At 38.1% G+C, this 18,586-nt stretch overlaps 1 protein-coding gene across 1 annotated transcript in view; it reads left to right on the top strand.

The window, feature by feature from the left end:
- Positions 1-691: 691 nt before the first annotated feature.
- The window catches only part of SLC15A5 (solute carrier family 15 member 5), a 93,354-nt gene continuing 75,459 nt past the window's right edge, over positions 692-18,586 (top strand). Inside the window, exons 1-2 of the mRNA XM_062195508.1 lie at positions 692-1,052; positions 8,506-8,728. Coding sequence (XP_062051492.1) covers positions 692-1,052; positions 8,506-8,728 — 584 coding nt within the window. The remainder of the gene's footprint in view (positions 1,053-8,505; positions 8,729-18,586) is intronic.

Below are 18,586 nucleotides of genomic sequence, written 5' to 3'. Positions count from 1 at the left end.
CTACAAGCATAGGGTCAACTTAAAGGAAGCAAGGTTTTGTTTAATATTTTCTCCTTTCATTAGTGCACTTAAATTACTTTCTTGTAAACTCTGCTTGTTACCTAAATGTACTAGCACTTTTGTTACCTAATTAACTTTCTTATCAGAATCCCAACCAAAAATAACAAGAAATGTAATAATGATAAGGTATTCTGCCCTCTCAAAACAGATTTCCTTTGCGCTTTATCTCTTGGCAGTGTTCTGGCTTGTTTAATTAAAATATCAGAAATTATTAGACTCAAATTATTTCTTGATCTAATGCTCAAATTCTCCTGAAAAACTGCATCTTCTGTCTCAGTATTTAAAACTTTATCAGCATGAGGCAGATGAGTTTCCACACATATGCAACTGGATTCATGTAATTCAATATAATTTTGGAGGAATAGCCTAATTTAGTCTCTAAGTAATTAAACAAACAAATCAGATTTGGCTACATTGAGCTACCATGAATGTCCAAATAACCTCTATCTTCTCTCCTGTGCTCCTGGATCATCAGAATGAACAACATCAATCTGCAAAAGACCTTACAAAGTTTTAGCATGGAGATGTGACATTCAAAGCAACGGTCTTACTTATTTTTTCATTAGAGGGGCAGGGGTAAAAGCCATCAAGTTCTAACTATTAACATAAGTTATTCCCAAGGAAGGTAGTCATGTCTAATACAGACTCTACAATAATCGATGAGAAAATACTCTTCAATCACAGCATTGAAAAGGAGACAACTGTAAGACATATAGGTTGTTTCTCTTCATCACACTCTGTGAAAAAAATTCAGGTTTGGGTTTGCTTGCTTTTGGTGGACCTGTGTGAGACGTTTACTTTCTTTGAAATTGTCTGCAACATGGTCCCATTTTGCACTGTCAATCTTGGCTATCACAATTACCAGGCAGCCATATTGAACTTGTGTTTCATTGGAACTTCCATACTCACCCCAGTGCTGGCTGGATGGCTTGCTGATGTCTCTTTGGGAAGACATAAGCTGGTGTATATTTGCCTATTTCTACATTTTCTAGGTAAGTGTGCTTTACTGGTTGGATTGTTTTGCAACTTAATTGAACTTTTGTCTTAATATTTTTATTTCTATTATTCCCATCTTGTTCTTAGCATAAAATGTGATCAATGAAGTAAGAATGCTGCTTAAACTTATTTTGATCTCCCTATTACTTGAAATATGTTAGTAAATATGTATGTTTTAGCGGATGCTTTGATACCTCTGTCATTGCCCTTACTATGTTCTACAATACCTATTTGTTTACATGTCTGTCCTCTGTACTCCTCTGCCCTCTGTACCCCCTTTCTCTTCCAAGCCCATATTTACAGTAAACTCTATGCAAAACAAAATCCATTTGTTTCACAACTAAGATAAAATGTGCTAAAGGCCGGCACCGCGCCTCAATAGGCTAATCCTCAGCCTTGCGTCGCCAGCACACCGGGTTCTAGTCCCGGTCAGGGCACCAGATTCTGTCCCGGTTGCCCCTCTTCCAGGCCAGCTCTCTGCTGTGGCCCAGGAGTGCAGTGGAGGATGGCCCAAGTCCTTGGGCCCTGCACCCCATGAGAGACCAGGATAAGCACCTGGCTCCTGCCTTCGGATCAGCGTGGTGTGCCGGCCGCAGCCCGCCGGCCTCAGTAGCCATTGGAGGGTGAACCAACGGCAAAAAGGAAGACCTTTCTCTCTGTCTCTCTCTCTCACTGTCCACTCTGCCTGTCATAAAAAAGAAAAAAAAAAAGATATAAAAAAAAGTGCTAAAAACATTTTCAAAGTTCATGTAGAACTATTCATAAATTTTTTAATGAAAATGTAGTCTTTAATTAATCTTATAGTAATTAAGATTGCATATTAGAGAATGACTTCTATATCTATATGCTTTAAAAAATAAGTGAGTTCATATACTACACTATGCTACTTTATATACAGAAAAATAAATATACCTGCAGAAGTTGGGAGTGAGGTGATTGGGAGTGAGTAATGCTGGGGAGAATATCAAGATAGTTTGATCTGCAAAAGGCTAGAATTTTAAAATGCAAAGTTCAAATTATTCTTCTTGGACAAGAAATCTCTTAAGATATGATGGAAATAATATTTGAGAAATGCTTTTCTTCAATAAACAGGATGAACAGCTACAGAAAGAGGTTAGATAGAAACCAGAAAAATCACAGAATGATGGTCTAAGCAATAGAGAAGTGCCAGTTCAGGAGAAAACCTGTGAGAACTATTTTTAAAAACTTGGCAACTAAACAAAGGTATAAATATGATAGGGGAAGAAAAAGTAACTCCAAGAGCTGAGCTGAAAACTTGTCAAGGTAATGTGCTCTCCACCAATAACGACAAGTGCAGCAAGAATGCCTGTGGTCGGGTCAACTGATGGGGAAGGAATGGATAAATATCAGGAACCCAACAGAGTACACAACTATAGGGCACTGGCATTCAGGGAATTCGTTAGAGTGAGATTTGAACTTGTACACTTCTCTGCTTAAGTACCGTGAAATAAAAACTAAGTTGCTGAATGGCAAATACTCAGTCATCATTCAGCAATTATTTCCACTTGATCACTCAGCACCAGGATTATTGCAGGGTTTAAGGATGCAGCAGGGAGGAAAGTACTCTGTTCTAGGCTGAAGGTGACTTTGTGGTGAGGGAAGAGAGACTATGAACAAGTAAATAGACTATAACAGATGGTGGTGAGTATTAAGATGAAAAATAAATCTGAGGAAGAGGACAGGATGGAATGGACAGTGATAGGCTTGTTATTTTGTATCAGAGAATTATTTCTGATGAGAAAACATTTAAGCAAAGACCTCAGTAATTCACTCTTCTTAACTTAGTAAGAGGCCACATCAGTAGCATTTGGTAACTTCTTTAACATGTTAATTCCTATCAGTCTAAATTCCTGGGCAAGGAAGCAAGCTTTAGCTTAATGGTTCAGATATCCATCCATATCGTGTATCAAAGTACCTGGGCTTGGTTCCCACCAATGTGAACTCTGGAAGGCATCAAGTGATGGCTCAAGTAACTGAGTTCCTGCCAATCATGTGCGAGACCTGGATTATGCTCCCTATCTTGGTCCTGGTCCTGGTCCTGGTCCTGGTCCTGGGCCAAGCCCAGCTGCAACAGTTGTGGCTAGGACAAGGATGGGATCTCTCTCTCTCTCTCTCTCTCAAATGATGTTTTTTAAATGTTATTTTCATATACTTAAAGGAGTATGAAAAGAGAGAGAGAGAGAGGAAAACAGAGAGAAAGGGAGAGAGAGAGAGAGAACAAGTGTGAGCACTAGCTCTTCCATCTTCTGTTTTACTCCCTAAATTTCCCCGGCAACAGTCAGCACGGGGCCAGGCTGAAGCCAGGAGCCCAGAATTCTATCCAGGTCTCCCACATGGGGATCACGGGGCCCAAGTGCTTAACACATCATCTGTTGCCTTCCCAGTGCATTAGCAGGAAGCTGGATTGAAAACAGAGAAGCCAGGACTCAAACCAACACTCTGATATGGGATGTTGTCATCTCAAGCTGCAGTTTAACCTGCTGCATCACAACACCCACCCCTCAAATACATTTTTTAAAAATTAAATTCCAAAGTAAGTTGCCAGACCAGGAAGGAAAGTCCCAATTTTGGAATTTGGCAACCAAAAGTACAAAGCCAACTCCATATCCATGCATTTTCCTACTAGAAGTTATTTCTTTGTATCCCTAGCTCACATTTGCCATGAAATTCCAGACAGATACTAAATATCAGAAGTTCTAACAGAAATGTCTTTTTCTGTCTAAATTGCTACAGCATCTTCTCGCATCCGTTTTTCTCAACTTGACCGTTACAAAGGCCTGCTCCCTAGGCTGCTTTTTGCCAGTCTGACTACACCATTATATCAACATTGACATTCAGGAAATAAATCTAAGTACTGGCTTTATAATCCCAAAAAATTAAGCCCAAATGTTTTAAGTTAGCATGCAAGGACTTTCCAAATTCACTCCATATTCACCTCTGCAGACTTCTCTTTCAATATGTGACCTTATCCATGCCAAATTTCTCCTTGCCTACTTCTCAACTTTTCTGATCTCACACATGCTTTTCCCTCTGCCTGACACTGTCACCATCCCTAATCTTCCCATCCAATATTCAAGACATTAAAACTCCTTTTCTTCTTTCAAGTCCCATATCATGTTTATTGCTAACTTCTCTGCATTCAAAACACCCTGATCATAGCATGATTGCATTTGCTACTTCAATGTCATTGTCCACTGCATTTTTCACTTCTCCGATGAACTCATTAGCTACTGAAGAGAAGAATCAGGGGGCCCACATGTCCTATACAGTGTATGACACACTGAAATGCTTTATATTGAGCTGCCAAATACAGACACACTGATTATGCAGTACACAATGCCACACATAAAAGAGGAGACTTTATATCACCTATGTCATAGGTTTATGTTTTTGTGACATCAATTTTATAGCAGAGAGAAATACAATTTTGATTGAACAAAACAGGTATTATTATGACATTTTGTCAGAAGATGAAAGTAAGGTGCCTTTCTAACTTATGCAAAGGTACCACATAGACTAAAAGTGCCTTGCTCTTGAATAAATGGTTGCTGCATGAAATAAGTTCCTGTACCACCCTCTGTGGTTACCCCTTTGCCTACTCAGGCTTCACAAAACACTTTGAGAGGAGAGGACAAAGTGTGGAGAGAAAGCAGAGAGTTCCATGTCTGGCTAACCTTGAAAAGAAATATTTCAAACAAACTAATTTAAGGGCTCATGCTCATAACAAATCAATCTGTTACCAAATAACTATGGAGTGCACATATTCTTCACCTTGTGAAAGCCACTAGAGGGATGCTGGAAGAATTAGATCCAGTTTTTATCTATAAAGAACTTAATAGTCTAATTGAGAAAACTAACCACATAGAACAACCATATTTGAAAAATACCAAATAATGTTAATGCCAAATTAATAAAATAGGGAACAAAATTAACATGGAGAAGCTATTTTTAAACTAATTACATTGGCAAAACAGAAAAATTAATGATGACAACTAATTCAATGAATTTACTCACACAATGATGGTGGGAGATTAAACTGTTATATTTCTAAAGAATATTTGCCAGTGGCATGAAAAAGCCATAAAAATATCAATGCCTTTGATTAAGTACTAAGGTTAAGGAAATAATAAAAATAAATGCAAAATTAATGTGTCAGGAAATTTGTGCAATACTCATCTACAATAAATAGGGATTGTAAAACACATTATGAATCTCAGATGATCATTAGAAATAATCTTGAGAATATATGAATATACTTAAAACTGGAGGTGGACATTTGGTACAGGGGTTAAATCACTTTGAACACAGCATGCCATATCAGTGTCCCTGATATGCTTTGATTCCCAGCTCTGCTTCTGACTCAGCTTCCTGCTAACAAGAACCCTGGGAGGAAGCAGGTGGATGGGTTCAAGTGAATGGGTTCCTGCCACCTACATAGGAGACCCAGATGAATTCCAAGCTTGTGGTTTCAGCCTGGCCTAGCCCCAGATGTTGCAGGCATTTGGGAAGTAGCCTAACAGATGGGATACCTCTACCTTTCAAAATAAATAAATACGGCCGACATTGTGGCATAGCAGGTAAAGCCACTGCCTGCTAGCATCCCATGTGGGAACCGGTTAGTGTCCCAGCAGCTTCACTTCCAACCCAGTTCCCAGTTAACGGCCTGGAAAGCAGCAGAAGATGGCCCAATTGACTGGGCTCCTGCCACCCACGTGGCAGATCCAGATGAAGTTCTTGGATCCTGGCTTCAGCCTGATCCAGTCCCAGCGATTGCAGCCACCTGGGGAGTGAACCAGCATATGGAAGATCTCTTTGTGTCTCTCTCTTTTTGTGTAAATGTAACTTTCAAATAAATAAAAATAAACAAATAACTAAAAATTGTAAAGATATTTCAAATTATTCATATTATTTATTATGCTAAAAAGAATCAGCAGTGTAATGTCCGTTTGTTATTTAAATAAAATACAAGATCACTTCAAAAAGTTTCTGAAAAATAGTAATAAAAGATAGATTTATTTTGATGCAAAAACACTTTGAAATATACACATTTGTGTGGTCCCTAGAAAGTCTGTGGAAAAGCTATGCATGGATTTCAAAAACGGCATTAAAAAAATCATCTTTTAATTTAATTTTCCATGAATACTGTGACGTACCCTCACATATTCATGAAAATATAATACATAGTTAAGTTTATTTCTCTAGCTCATGACATTAAAGACATTTTGTATTATTCTGGGTGTTTGCCTATATTCTCGATTTTTTTTTTTTTTTAATGTAAGAGACAGAGAGTTAAAGAGCACTTTCTTCTGCTGGTTCACTCCCCCAAAGCCTAAAATAGCCAAGGCTTGGCCAGGCCAAAACTTGGAGCCAGCCACTCATTCAGAGTATCCCACGTAGATGGCAAGGACCCAACTGGCTGAGCCGTGCCCTGTTGCCTCCTGGGGGTCTTCCCTAGCAGGAAGTTAGAATCAGGAGCAGAGCCAGGACTTGAACTCAGGCACTCTAATGTGGTTTTAACCAGCGTCTGTGATTTTAACCAGCGTCTTAAGTGATAGGCCATATGCATCCTTCAAAATTTCTACTGTTGTAATCTAACAGAGGAAAATACTATTTCCAAACAAAACAAAACAAAAGCAAAAGCAAAAAACAAATAAAAACACTTGATGATCTGATCCCTTAATGATAAGAAGAGAAAGATTTTATCTTCATTGCTCTGAAGGTCATATTCAATTAGTTCCTTAACCTCACTGAAATTTTTTTTTAAACAAAAACAAAAACAAAAAAAAAAAGGAAAGATAATCTGTTCCCTGACATCACAAAGTCTTTCCAAGATGAAAAATATGTACCATGTAAGATATGTTGCACAATCTAGAGTTTAGCAAAGGCATGAAATTGTTAACTTTTTCTCAAGGCAATTTGCAAAGCAGTCTGTGAAGTGGAGTTGAGAAACGCATTGCCCTCCTCCAGACTGGTCTCCCAACACAAACTCCTCCCTCCCCAGCCTTCTCACAGCTATGTGTGGCAAAGAAGGCTCTCACCAGCTTCATGAGAAATGAGAGATATAAGAAATGCAATAACAGGAGAGAGAAAATTAGAAAAAGAAAACAGAGGCTGTGTTCTCCACTAACTGTAATGTTATTTAATGTTCTCAATGAATTTAACAGGCTTCTGAGAAGTTCTGTCACTCTACTGATTAAGAAAAAATAAACTTTATTAACAGTGGTTTTCTCTGAAGGGAGGAAAGGGGACACACACATCTTGATATTTTACTTGGTGCATTTCTGAACTGTTTGAATTTTGTTAAAATGGACACGACCTGTTAAACATCCTAAGAGAAAAGTTAGTGTAGGACTAAGGGGAAAACAAAATCCTTGGATTAGTTAAAACATATACCAAAGGAAATTTTACACTTAAAAAATTAGGCTATTCCCCCAACTGCAATGATTAACACGAATATTTTAAAAGGTCAGGTGCATTCCAGAGAACTACAACAACTTTGTGGAAAAATGAAATTAAGATATAAGAGCAAGCATTTGACCTAGCAGTCAAGATACTGGATAAGGAGCCCAGACCCCATATCACAATACCAGGGTTAGAGTCCCAGTTCTGGCTTCCAATTCCAGCTTCCTGTCAACGCAAACCCCAGGATGGCTCAAGTAACTGGATTCCTGCCACCCGCATAAGAGATCTGATATAAGTTCCCAGCTCTCAGCTTTGTTTTGGCCCAGCCTCAAGAATTGCGGGCATTTGAGGAATAAACCAGCAGATGGAAGTGCTCTCTCGTTCTCTGCCTCTTAAATAAAAAAAAGTTTTAAAAAACGTTTAAGAGCTAACACTGTGGTACAGTGGGTAAAGCCATCGCTGTGAAGCTGGCATCCCATATGATCACTGGTTCAAGTCTTGGTTGCTGCAATTCCAATCCAGATTCCGGCTAATGAACCTGGGAAAGCAGAAGAAGATGGCTCACATGGGCCCCTGTACTCATGTGGGAGACTTGGATGAAGCACCTGGCTCCTGGCTTCGGTCTGGCCCAGCCCCAGCTGTTGCAGCCATCTGGGGAGTGAACCAGCTGATGGAAGATCTCTCTGTCTCTCCTCTATCTCTATAACTTGGACTTTCAAATAAATAAATAAATCTTCAAAACCATTAAAAATTAAAAGATAAGCTTATTTCATGCTAATATATTGACATTCATGCATTGTTTTTTCATAATGTGCATTTTCCATGAACTTTTTTGAAGATTCCTCATACGCATGTATTTCAAAATTTTCAAAATAAACTTTTTGAAGTTCCATTTTCTATGAACTTTTTGAGGTACATTCATGATGATGTTACTTGTGGAGGAAAATCTTTACTTAGGATGAGATTTGGAGATTCAATTGAGGTGAGCTAAACAGTGCCTATTCTCCTTTATCTCTCCATTTACAGGCACTGCTCTGTTATCGGCCATTGCTTTTCCACTGGAAGATTCCCACATAGGCAGACACCACGTGATCAACAACTTATCCAAAAAGGAGCAGAACAGGCTGTTTTATGTGGCACTGTCAGCCATCTGCCTTGGCACAGGAGGGACAAGAGCCATTGTGTGTCCACCGGCTGCTTATGGCCACCGGGAGTGTGGATCCAAGCAACAAATGACATTTTTTAACTGGTAAGTAGTCCGAGTCAGGAGAAAACCAAGTTTATGATATTTCTCTCCCATTTGGAATTTCGTATTGTTTGCTTTTTGGTCCCATTTGGATAGGAGTTGTCCTGTTTTTGTCACTAGTTGGGCTGGGTTAATGATGATGTGATGACGTCTCGGATGACTCAGTCAGTGATCATGGACACGTAGGAGTCAGATGCAGACCAGGGTACCTAACCTTCACCTTCCAAAGACCCCTTGATAAATTTATCCTCCAAGTTAAAAGCTGCGAATTGGCTTACCATGTTAAGCAGGAGCCAAGGAGGCCTGGGTAGAAATCTCAACTCTACTAAACATGAGCTGACCAATCTTCAACAAGGCTTTTATCCTCTGCTTCAGTTATTCATTCATTTCTGAAGGGGAATAATAATGCGCCTTCTTGGGTTTTACAAGAGACAATAGTATGTATATGACTGGCAGAGAATTCGTCACATAGCATGTGATCAAAAACAAAAGGGGGCAACTATTATTTTGGTTATGTCCACATCATAATACCTGCAAACTAATTTGGCAGGGGATATAATCTACAGGGCAGTGAAAAGAGAAGATGACAAAAGAAAAAAAAAAACAATAAGCACTTTAAAATTTATCAAAACATCAACCTGCACTTCTATTTCTCATGCACTTCACCTCAACACCTGAATGGAAGCCAAACTATTGTTCTTTGTCTCTTCCAATGAGTTCTTACACAGCGATCACTGTGTGTGTGAGTGTGTGTGTGTGTGTGTTTTAAGAAGCTGGTTTCTATCATTCAATACAAGTTCAGGAAAAAGAAATTGAAATTTAGATTTTCAGGAAGAGGAGTTCAGCATTTAGTACAGAATTTTTTTTTTGGTTGTTATTATTCATCAGTGGATGTCAAATAGATGTGAGACACAAAAAGTCTTTTGTTCCCTCTTTTCTGTGAAATAGACTGACATTTTTCTAAACTATTCTGTCATTCTATCAATGTTAGTTTTGGATTAAAAAATGCAGACAGAATCAAAGAAAATTCAAATTAAAAGCATTAAATGAAAAGAAATTAATGTACATAATCTAGGTATACAATGGTATTTTCAAAGATTCATGGGAAAATAGAATGAAAAGACAAATTTACTTTTACACTAAAAAAATTGAAATTCATGATTAGTTTTTCATAATATACACTTTCATGAACTTTTTGAAGTCTCCTTACATGTATGGATTTCTAAATTTTTTGAACCAAAATAATTTATCTTTAAATTTCATTCTCCATGAACTTTTGGAAGTACTCCAGTACTTTTGTAGCAATACAAGGCAGTTTCTCTCTCTCTCTCTCTCTTTTTCTTTCTCCAATTATATTAATATTACAAAGCACTGAGACCTATTTTGGATTGAGTCCTAATGTCAGAGAACAATGCAGTTTACCAAAGGTGGAAGAGACTGCTTCCTTACAGCAGATTCTGCCTCCTTGACCTGCCCAAAGGAGAAAGAAAAATCCTTCTTTTTTATTCTATTCGGAGGCTTTAATCCTTAATTAGCAACATCATTTTGATTAAATAAGACTCTGGAGGATTAAGACTGTAGAGCAATCAGTTGTTCTGAAAGATAGCTCTGGAGAATTTATTGTACTGTGGTCTTAGTCATTCAGAGTTGTGTTTAATCAAAGTGACATTTCTCAGTGTTGATTACAAAGGAGACATTATATGAATGAAATATTTCCTTTGGGAAATGGAGGGGACTCCCAATGGGTTTGTGCATTAAGGCTTTGGAAGGGGGATGGGGCCTGGGGTGAAAACGAATTTCTACAGCTGTGAGGAACCAGGCCAAATTCAGGATGAACACAGTTGCATTTGCTCTTTAAAAATTATTTTTAAATTGCATTATAATCTGTGATACAATCAGGTTAAGGTTTCAAACGCCTAAAGTTAAAGCTTCTAGAAATGTTTATAAAAAAATCAAGGTGTTATTCTTTCATGTTGTAAGACTATTTGGATAATAAGCTCCTTGAAGACTGGATCTGGTTGTTTCAGCTCTGTTGCTATTTTATTTAAATGAACATCCACTTAGTGTGATTTATAGAAATGAAGCTAATTCTATTCCTGTATATTCTGCAGGGTTTGGTGGCAAGAGGGATGGAGAGCTCAATGGGTAGCCAGACAGTTGGTAGAATCCTGGTTCTGTTATGAGTTTTGTGGCCCTTGGCAAGCTCCTTAGCCTTGCAAAGCCCCAGGTGCTTCAATTACAAAATGGGAACACCTTAGTGAGCAGTTGTATCACATACACATGAGGTCTCCCAGCTCACTGTAGATATTCCAATTACGATAGCTATTATTGTTGTTGTTAAATGATGAATGAATCATCAGGTAAAACCATTGTCTTTTTTTCCAATTTATTTAAAAGGTAGAAAGACAGAGTTCTTCCATCCACTGGTTCACTCCTTGAATGCCCACAGCAACAGAGGCTGGGCCAGGCAGAAGCCAGGGTGGCAGGGACACAAGGATCTGACACATTGCCTGCTGGATTGGAAGAAGAGTTGCAGAACTCAAACCAGGCACTCCAATGTAGGAGGCAGGCATCTCAAGCAGTGACTTAACCACTGCCAGGAGTCTGCACCTAAAACCATTGTTTCCCATTAATGCTAGGAAACAGGGAAGCCATTTAAGGGGAAGCCATCTTCAGAGGACAGTTCATTAACTCATAATCTGTTCCTTCAAGTCAAAAATGCCTCTGAAATTGTAAGCCTGACAGATAATGAATATCATTTGTGCCTTTAAGAAACAACATACCACTTTTTAATCTACAACCCCTTGAAGGCTGCATTCAGTCCTACTTTTAGCACAGATGTCAGATGTTGGTACTTACACGAACTTTAGCAAGATGCATCGCTGCCTCTCCAGTACCTAAAGCGTCCCAACAATCATGCTAAAGTATAGACTGGAAGTCTCAGGCACTGAGAGCACCACTTCCGAGTAAAGCTGCCAAATGTAGGTGAGAAAACCACTTCTAGCCAACATTACCATCTGGTATTGGATCTTCCTCAACTACACACTTCATTGAAAGAATAAAGCAAAACTCCCTGACATCGCGAGGCTTCATAATCTGCCAACATCCCTGTACAGTTATCCACCCTGGGGCTTGGCTCCTGCACTGATTTCCAAAATCTGAGGTGTAGAACTAAGAGTAGTCACACTGGAGAGAACCTAGGCGAATACACCTGCGCAGATTGTTTTCTGGAAGCATAAAGAACATGGATAACTAAATCGGTTCACGGTCAAAATTTAAAGTTCTACCACAATTCACCTCAAAACTTGCCTCTATCATTTGCATCCTATCTGCATATCAGTCTGTTGCTAAGCTGTTACAAGAGTGAAATTTACTCCATTAAAGACCCAAATAGAATTTTGGTAATGTTCTTGAAAAAAATCTAGAGACTGATTTATTTCAACCCAGAAATTTTGAGTATTTGCTACTCAAGTTGACCCTATCTGATATCTGTCTATACTGAAATGCTCTGATTTTATTTAATACTTACTAAAATTTAAAAAGATATGGGAGATAAACTTTTTATCTCACAGAATATTCCAGAAGATGCGTCAATATTCATCCAAGCCCTATTTGAGAACAGTGACTCTCTTTCTTGGATGGCACATTAAAGCCATCTGAGGAGTCTTTAAAAGAACAATAATGCCTGGCCCTGCCACCAGAGATTCTGATTTTGTTGGTTTGAGGGGGCACCCTGGAACCTATAGTTTTTTAAAAAGCGGTCTAAATAGCCAGAGCTGAGACCCACTGCTTTAAAGCAGTGCTGGCTGTTTTTTAAACTGGCTGGAAGGCCTTGTTAAAAAAGTGTTTCCAGGTCCATCCCAAATCTCTTGCATCAGATTTTCCTGGGATGACAACTGGAGTGTACACTTTTAACAAGTAAAGTCCTAGTCAGTTCATGCCAGGATAACAAACCAACACAGTTTGGGCAACTTACGACACTGATTTCTTACAGTTCTGGAGGTTGGATGTCTGAGGGCGGGCTGCCAGCATGGCCACGTTCTGGTGAGGGCCCTCTTCCGAGCTGCAGATTCCTGAGTCCTTGTGGCATCTTCACATGGTGGAAGAGACAAAGGAGTTCTCCTGGACCTCTTTTAAAGGAAACTAATCCCATTCATGTAGGCTCCACCCTTACAGTCAAAAGTCCTACTTCCTAACATCATCATCTTGGGGGTGAAGATTTCAGTACATACATTTTGAGAGTAGGCACTCAGCCCAAAGAAAGTGCTTCAGGCGACCAGAAGATGAAGTAAATATCAAGAACCATCCCAGAGCCATAAGGAAAAAGGATTTAAAATGTGCTCAAGTGATAACTTAGATAAGAAATCGAAATAAACACTGAATGAACACACCTACTCTGCGCCAGGCTGCTCTGAAAATCTTTGATGATTTGTAACAACTGTCAACACACTAAGAAATCTGATTGAGGAATTCTATGTAATACTTCAGAAGAAAAAAATACATACTTTTTTATTTGAAAGGCAGAGATACAGAGACACAATTATACATAGAGAAAGAGACAGAGAGACATAGAGAGAGGGTTCTGGTCCATTGGTTCAATCCTTAAATGCCAGCAACAGCCAGGATCCTGGAATTCAATCCAGGTCTCCCATGTAGGTGGGTGGCAGAGACCTAATTACTTGAGAAATCACTGCTGCTTCCCAGGGTCTGCAAGAAGCTGGAGCCAAGACTAGAATCTGAGTAACAAATCTAGTTACTGAGATGTAGGACATGAATATCTTGGCATCTTAAGTATTGGGCCAAATGCTCACTCCTACATATATTGTTCAATAATAAAATCATAATTTATTAGGTACAGTTCAAAATTAACAAAATTAAAGCAGTTCATAGGATAATCTTATTAATACTTATGATATTTTCTAAGCTGCATACTGAAGAGTAGTCTATAATTACCTTTCAGAAAAATCATTCAGCCTTCGAAAATTCTATTTGAACCAGCCCTAGACAACTTTAACCAAATGCTATACCCTTCACCCTAATAACAACAGGTGCTTTCCTCTTTATCCTTGCCAAATGGAATAATGCACTTAGAATTCCTCTTCAAATATATATATATATATATATATATGTATACATATATATGCATATATGTATTTATATAACTGTGAAAGCCAAAGCATATTTTTTGAAAAATCCATTACATTTCTTGTTGCTCCTACCTATTTTTCCCTAAGTACTCCTTGATCTCTTTTCAAGCTCAGTAGCCCCATGAGTCAGGACTTATTTCCATCAGTAAACTTTAAGACACATGCTGGTTCAAATATCTTAAATACAGAAAATGAGAAAATGATATATAAAAACAACTGCTAAAATTGGAGTGTTCGCAAAAGAAGGGGGGAATGTGCAGAGAAAGGGAATGATAAAAGAGGAAAGAAGGCAAAAGAGCAATGTGAAAGATGAAGAATTCCCCACAAATTTAATTAAAAATATAATGCTACTATTATAATATTGCCATCTATTCAACAAAAGCAAAGATCTTGTTTTATTAAATTGACTTTTATTGCTCTGCTAAAAAAAAAACTTACAGATAAAAAGGAAACAACTATAAAAAACTATAAAATTTCTATTGCTCCTTTTTTCCCCAAATGCATATCTGTCAGAATATTCTTTGGTAAAAAAAAAATCAAGGATTAACAACAGCCATGCATGCTTAAATCAGAACCCACATGTTTCTTTGACTCTTCCAAATAGTTCAGCTTTATCCCATGGGAGAGTCACAAATCCCCTGGTGAATTATCTCAATAACGTTCAGTGTAAATTAAAATACTCTCCTGGACCCTTTAAATTGTCCACTAATGCTATAAAAACCTGAAAGTTGCAGAAAGTTTGCCTCTCCTCTTCTATACTTTCTTAGGTTAGGAAAGGCCATTTTAAATAGTTTCTCTTAAAATCACTTAATCTGAATCATGTCAAAACTGGCCAGTATCTGAAATGTCAAAATACTTGCATGACCTTAAAATTATTACTAAATAAATCAAGCGAATCTTTAAAATAAATAATCTCAAAAGGATTGCTGAGTTTTGCAGCAACATTTTTTTCTTATTTATATTCAGCACCATAGAATCACAAAGACAAAAAAATATTACCACTTTTATATACTCCCAGTTATTTGCAGTTCCCACTCTGTATTTAAAAGTAGACTAAAGAAACATATTTTCACTGCTGCTTTCAATTTTCCTTAATCACTGTTATTTGTTTTGCTTTAGTGCTTTGCTCTCTGACTTTCTATGTGAGAGGTGCTTTATATATTCAGTTTGCTAGTGAGCTATGTGATGAAAGGAGTCTTAATGGTGAGTTTGAGGTCTGTGGATTTTTATTTCTTTTATTTTTCTTACAGACTATATATATATATATATACAATTTCTTAATTAACTATGTCTTGTCCTGTCCATGGATCAACAAAGACATATTTAAAACACGCCTGTGCTCAGTAATTCTTCCAGGAAATTACACAGTCCAATTGGGGGATGGCACTTGTTAAAATGCATTTAGTGCTTTATGTGAAATCTCTTCCCATATGTAGATATTCAGCACTATAATTCTTTGGTTTCTAACTACCTTTTACAAGATTTAAGTTTTGGAATAATTGTAATTTTCTTTGACCTGCTTTAGAGCAATTCAATTTGCATCCCCATGTGGTATACTGAAGAGCTGCACAGTGTCCTCTTGGATTCTCTCTACAATGCTTAACATTTTTTAAAAGGTTTCAGAAAGATTCCAAAAACTACAACACTGATTTCAGTTCTAGCTTTGGTGTGACAGCCACAATTGAAGTACAGCTTGTAACAGCATGAAAGAGTAAACCGAGGTCGCATCTAGGGATACTATCCAGGTGGCCTAGAGAGTTCTAACTTTGTTCCTTACTTATATTATGATAAATAAATTTCTATCAGTGGACTAAGTGAATCTGTTTACTTAGCATTGCCATGTTTGGCATTCTATTAATTTTCTAGATCAGTTATTGACAGTTTTTTGTTGTTTGAGAGGCCATTAATTAATTAGTTCTTAATTGATTAGCGGTTATCAATCAAATAGTTATTTCCTACCCATTTATTGTGGACCTAGCACTGCACTAGGTCTTGTGGAGATCAAGAAACTGGATATAAGCAATGATACTTTGCTATCAGAGAGCTTCACAATGTAAAATGAGAAGAAAAACTGACAAAAGTGAACTCATTGGAGAATGAATATTTACCTTAGAAATTCAGAGTAGAAAACAAGTAGAATATTCAAGAAAGTATCGAATAAAAGAAAAGAGACTTGATATGGGGCTTTGATAGTGAAACAAGACAAGCAAAGAATATGCAAAGTGATAGAGACAAAAATGAGCTGGTATGTCCTGAGACAGTGAGGAGGCTCTCCTGATCAGACACACGTCTCCTTTCCAAACATCTATCCCATGTCTGTCTTCCATGATTCCTTCCCTCTGCAACCACCCTAGCTCAGCAAACTCTCAGCTCTTATCCAAGGACAATAATAGCTGTGATTGGTCTTCTTGCTATGTTCCCTTGTTAATTCACAGAATTGACACAATAATTATTCCCTTTTCCCTTTTCCATTTAAAATAAGAGCACATCCACCTCCCTGCTCAATTTCCTACAAGTGGCTTCCCAATGCTCTAAGAATTCTTCCCTTAAACTTCAGGGCTCTCGATAATCTGGACCTAACTTACCTGCTTGATCTATTCTAACATTCCAACCATTGTTTACCAGGCTTCTGAACCACTTCCTGTTCTGTCCCTGAATTTAGGATTAGAGGAAAATGAACAATGCTGATAGTTGTATAGCACTATGTAGCTACAGTCTGTGGGTTTCATTGAGTTCTTTAAAAAATCTTGTTTAGTGGACGTGATCATCATTTTAAATATTACCCTTAATTCCAGAAACTGCAAGATCACAGATCATGTGATTATTAGAGTTTGACTTGAATTCATCTTCTGACCACTATTCCAAACAGGAAGGATAATATTTATAACTAATAATAAATAGATTACAGTGAGAGGGATGGGAGAAAGGTAATTTTAGTGGTAAGGTCTGGATAAATAAGGAAATGATAGCATCATGAAATGGACAAATTGGTAACTGCAAAGGCCTGCAAAGAAGTCCAGAGAAGTTAGGTCAATAAGCTCTCCTAAAAGGCTGATGTAGGACAGAAGCCTTTTGCTCATGATTCTGCATGCAGAATCGGATGAGTTTGAATGATTCGCTTCAGTTTTCTAGATCTCAGATTCTTTTCTCTAAGAAAGACTAAGAACAGTTTGGTGACTTTGTGTTAGGCAGATTTCATAGAAACAGTCCTAAAGAAGTGTATACACCATGAACAAAAAACTGATGACCTGACTTCATCAAAATTAAGAACTTCTGTTCTTCAAAAGACACTGTTGAGAGAATGAAAAGACAAGTCACAGACTTGGAGAAAATAATTGAAAATCACATAATTGACAAAGATCTTTGTATACAAAATATATGAAGGACTCTTTTAAAAGATTTTATTTATATGTGAGAGGTAGAGTTACAGACAGTGAGAGGGAGAGACAGAAAGAAAGGTCTTCCATAGGCTGGTTCACTCCCCAAATGACAGCAACAGCAGGAGCTGAGCCAATCCGAAGCCAGGAGCCAGGAGCCTCCTGAGTCTCCCATGCAAGGGCAGGGACCCAAGCACATGGGCTGTCTTACACTGCTTTCCCAGGCCATAGCAGAGAGCTGGATCAGAAGAGGAGCAGCTGGGACTAGATCAGCACTCATATGAAATGCTAGAGTCACAGGCAGAGAATTAATCTACTGCACCACAGCTCCAGCCCCATGAAGGACTCTTAAAACTCAATAATAAGAGGGGCCAGCACTGTGGCACAGTGGGTTAACGCCCTGGCCTGAAGCACTGGCATCTCATATGGGCACCAGTTCTAGTCCCAGGTGCTCCTCTTCCAATCCCGCTCTCTGCTATGGCCGCCTGGAAAAGCAGTAGAAGACGGCCCAAGTGCCTGGGCACCTGCACTCACATGGGAGACCTGGAAGAAGCTCCTGGATCCTGGCTTTGGATCGGCGCAGCTCCAGCCGTTGCGGCCATCTAGGGAGTGAACCAACGGATGGAAGACCTCTCTTTCTCTCTCTCTCTCTCTCTCTCTCTGCCTCTCCTCTCTCTGTCTAACTCTGAGTTTCAAATAAATAAAATAACTCTTAAAAAAAAACCTCAGTAATAAGAAAACAATTTTTTTTCAACTGGGCAAAGATTTGAATAGAACCCTTACCACAGAAGACAGACAGATGGCCAATATGCATGTGGAAAGATATTCAACATCATTACTTTTTAGGGGATACAAAATATAATCACAATGAAATTATCGATATACATCTACCATACTGAGTGTTGGCCAAGACCTGGAAGGAATAGATCTCTCAGAATATGTTGTGGTAATGTAAAATATCACAATTACTTAAAAATCATTTGGAAACCTCTTAAAATGTTAAATACACATCTAATGTATCATCCAACCATTTCACTCCCAAATTTTTGCACAAGAGAAATGAATGCCTGTATCTATACAAAGACTTGTTCATGAATTTTCATGACTACTATTTGTAATAGCCAGAAACTGGGAAACATGTCTATCAACAGATAAATGTATAAACAAATAGTGGTAAATTTACCTAAAGGAATATCCTTGTCAATAAAAAGGAATGAAATAATGATAAATATGAAAACATAGATGAATCTCAAAATAATTATGCTGAAAGAAGCCAGAGAAAAAGATATCGATATGGGTAATTTGAATTAGAAAAATTCCATGAATTGCAAACCAAT

This window comes from Lepus europaeus, chromosome 6 (assembly GCF_033115175.1).
Source record: "Lepus europaeus isolate LE1 chromosome 6, mLepTim1.pri, whole genome shotgun sequence".
NCBI lineage: Eukaryota > Metazoa > Chordata > Mammalia > Lagomorpha > Leporidae > Lepus > Lepus europaeus.
The sequence above is the reverse complement of the archived record's forward strand: the minus strand, read 5'-3'. Positions and strand labels throughout refer to the sequence as shown.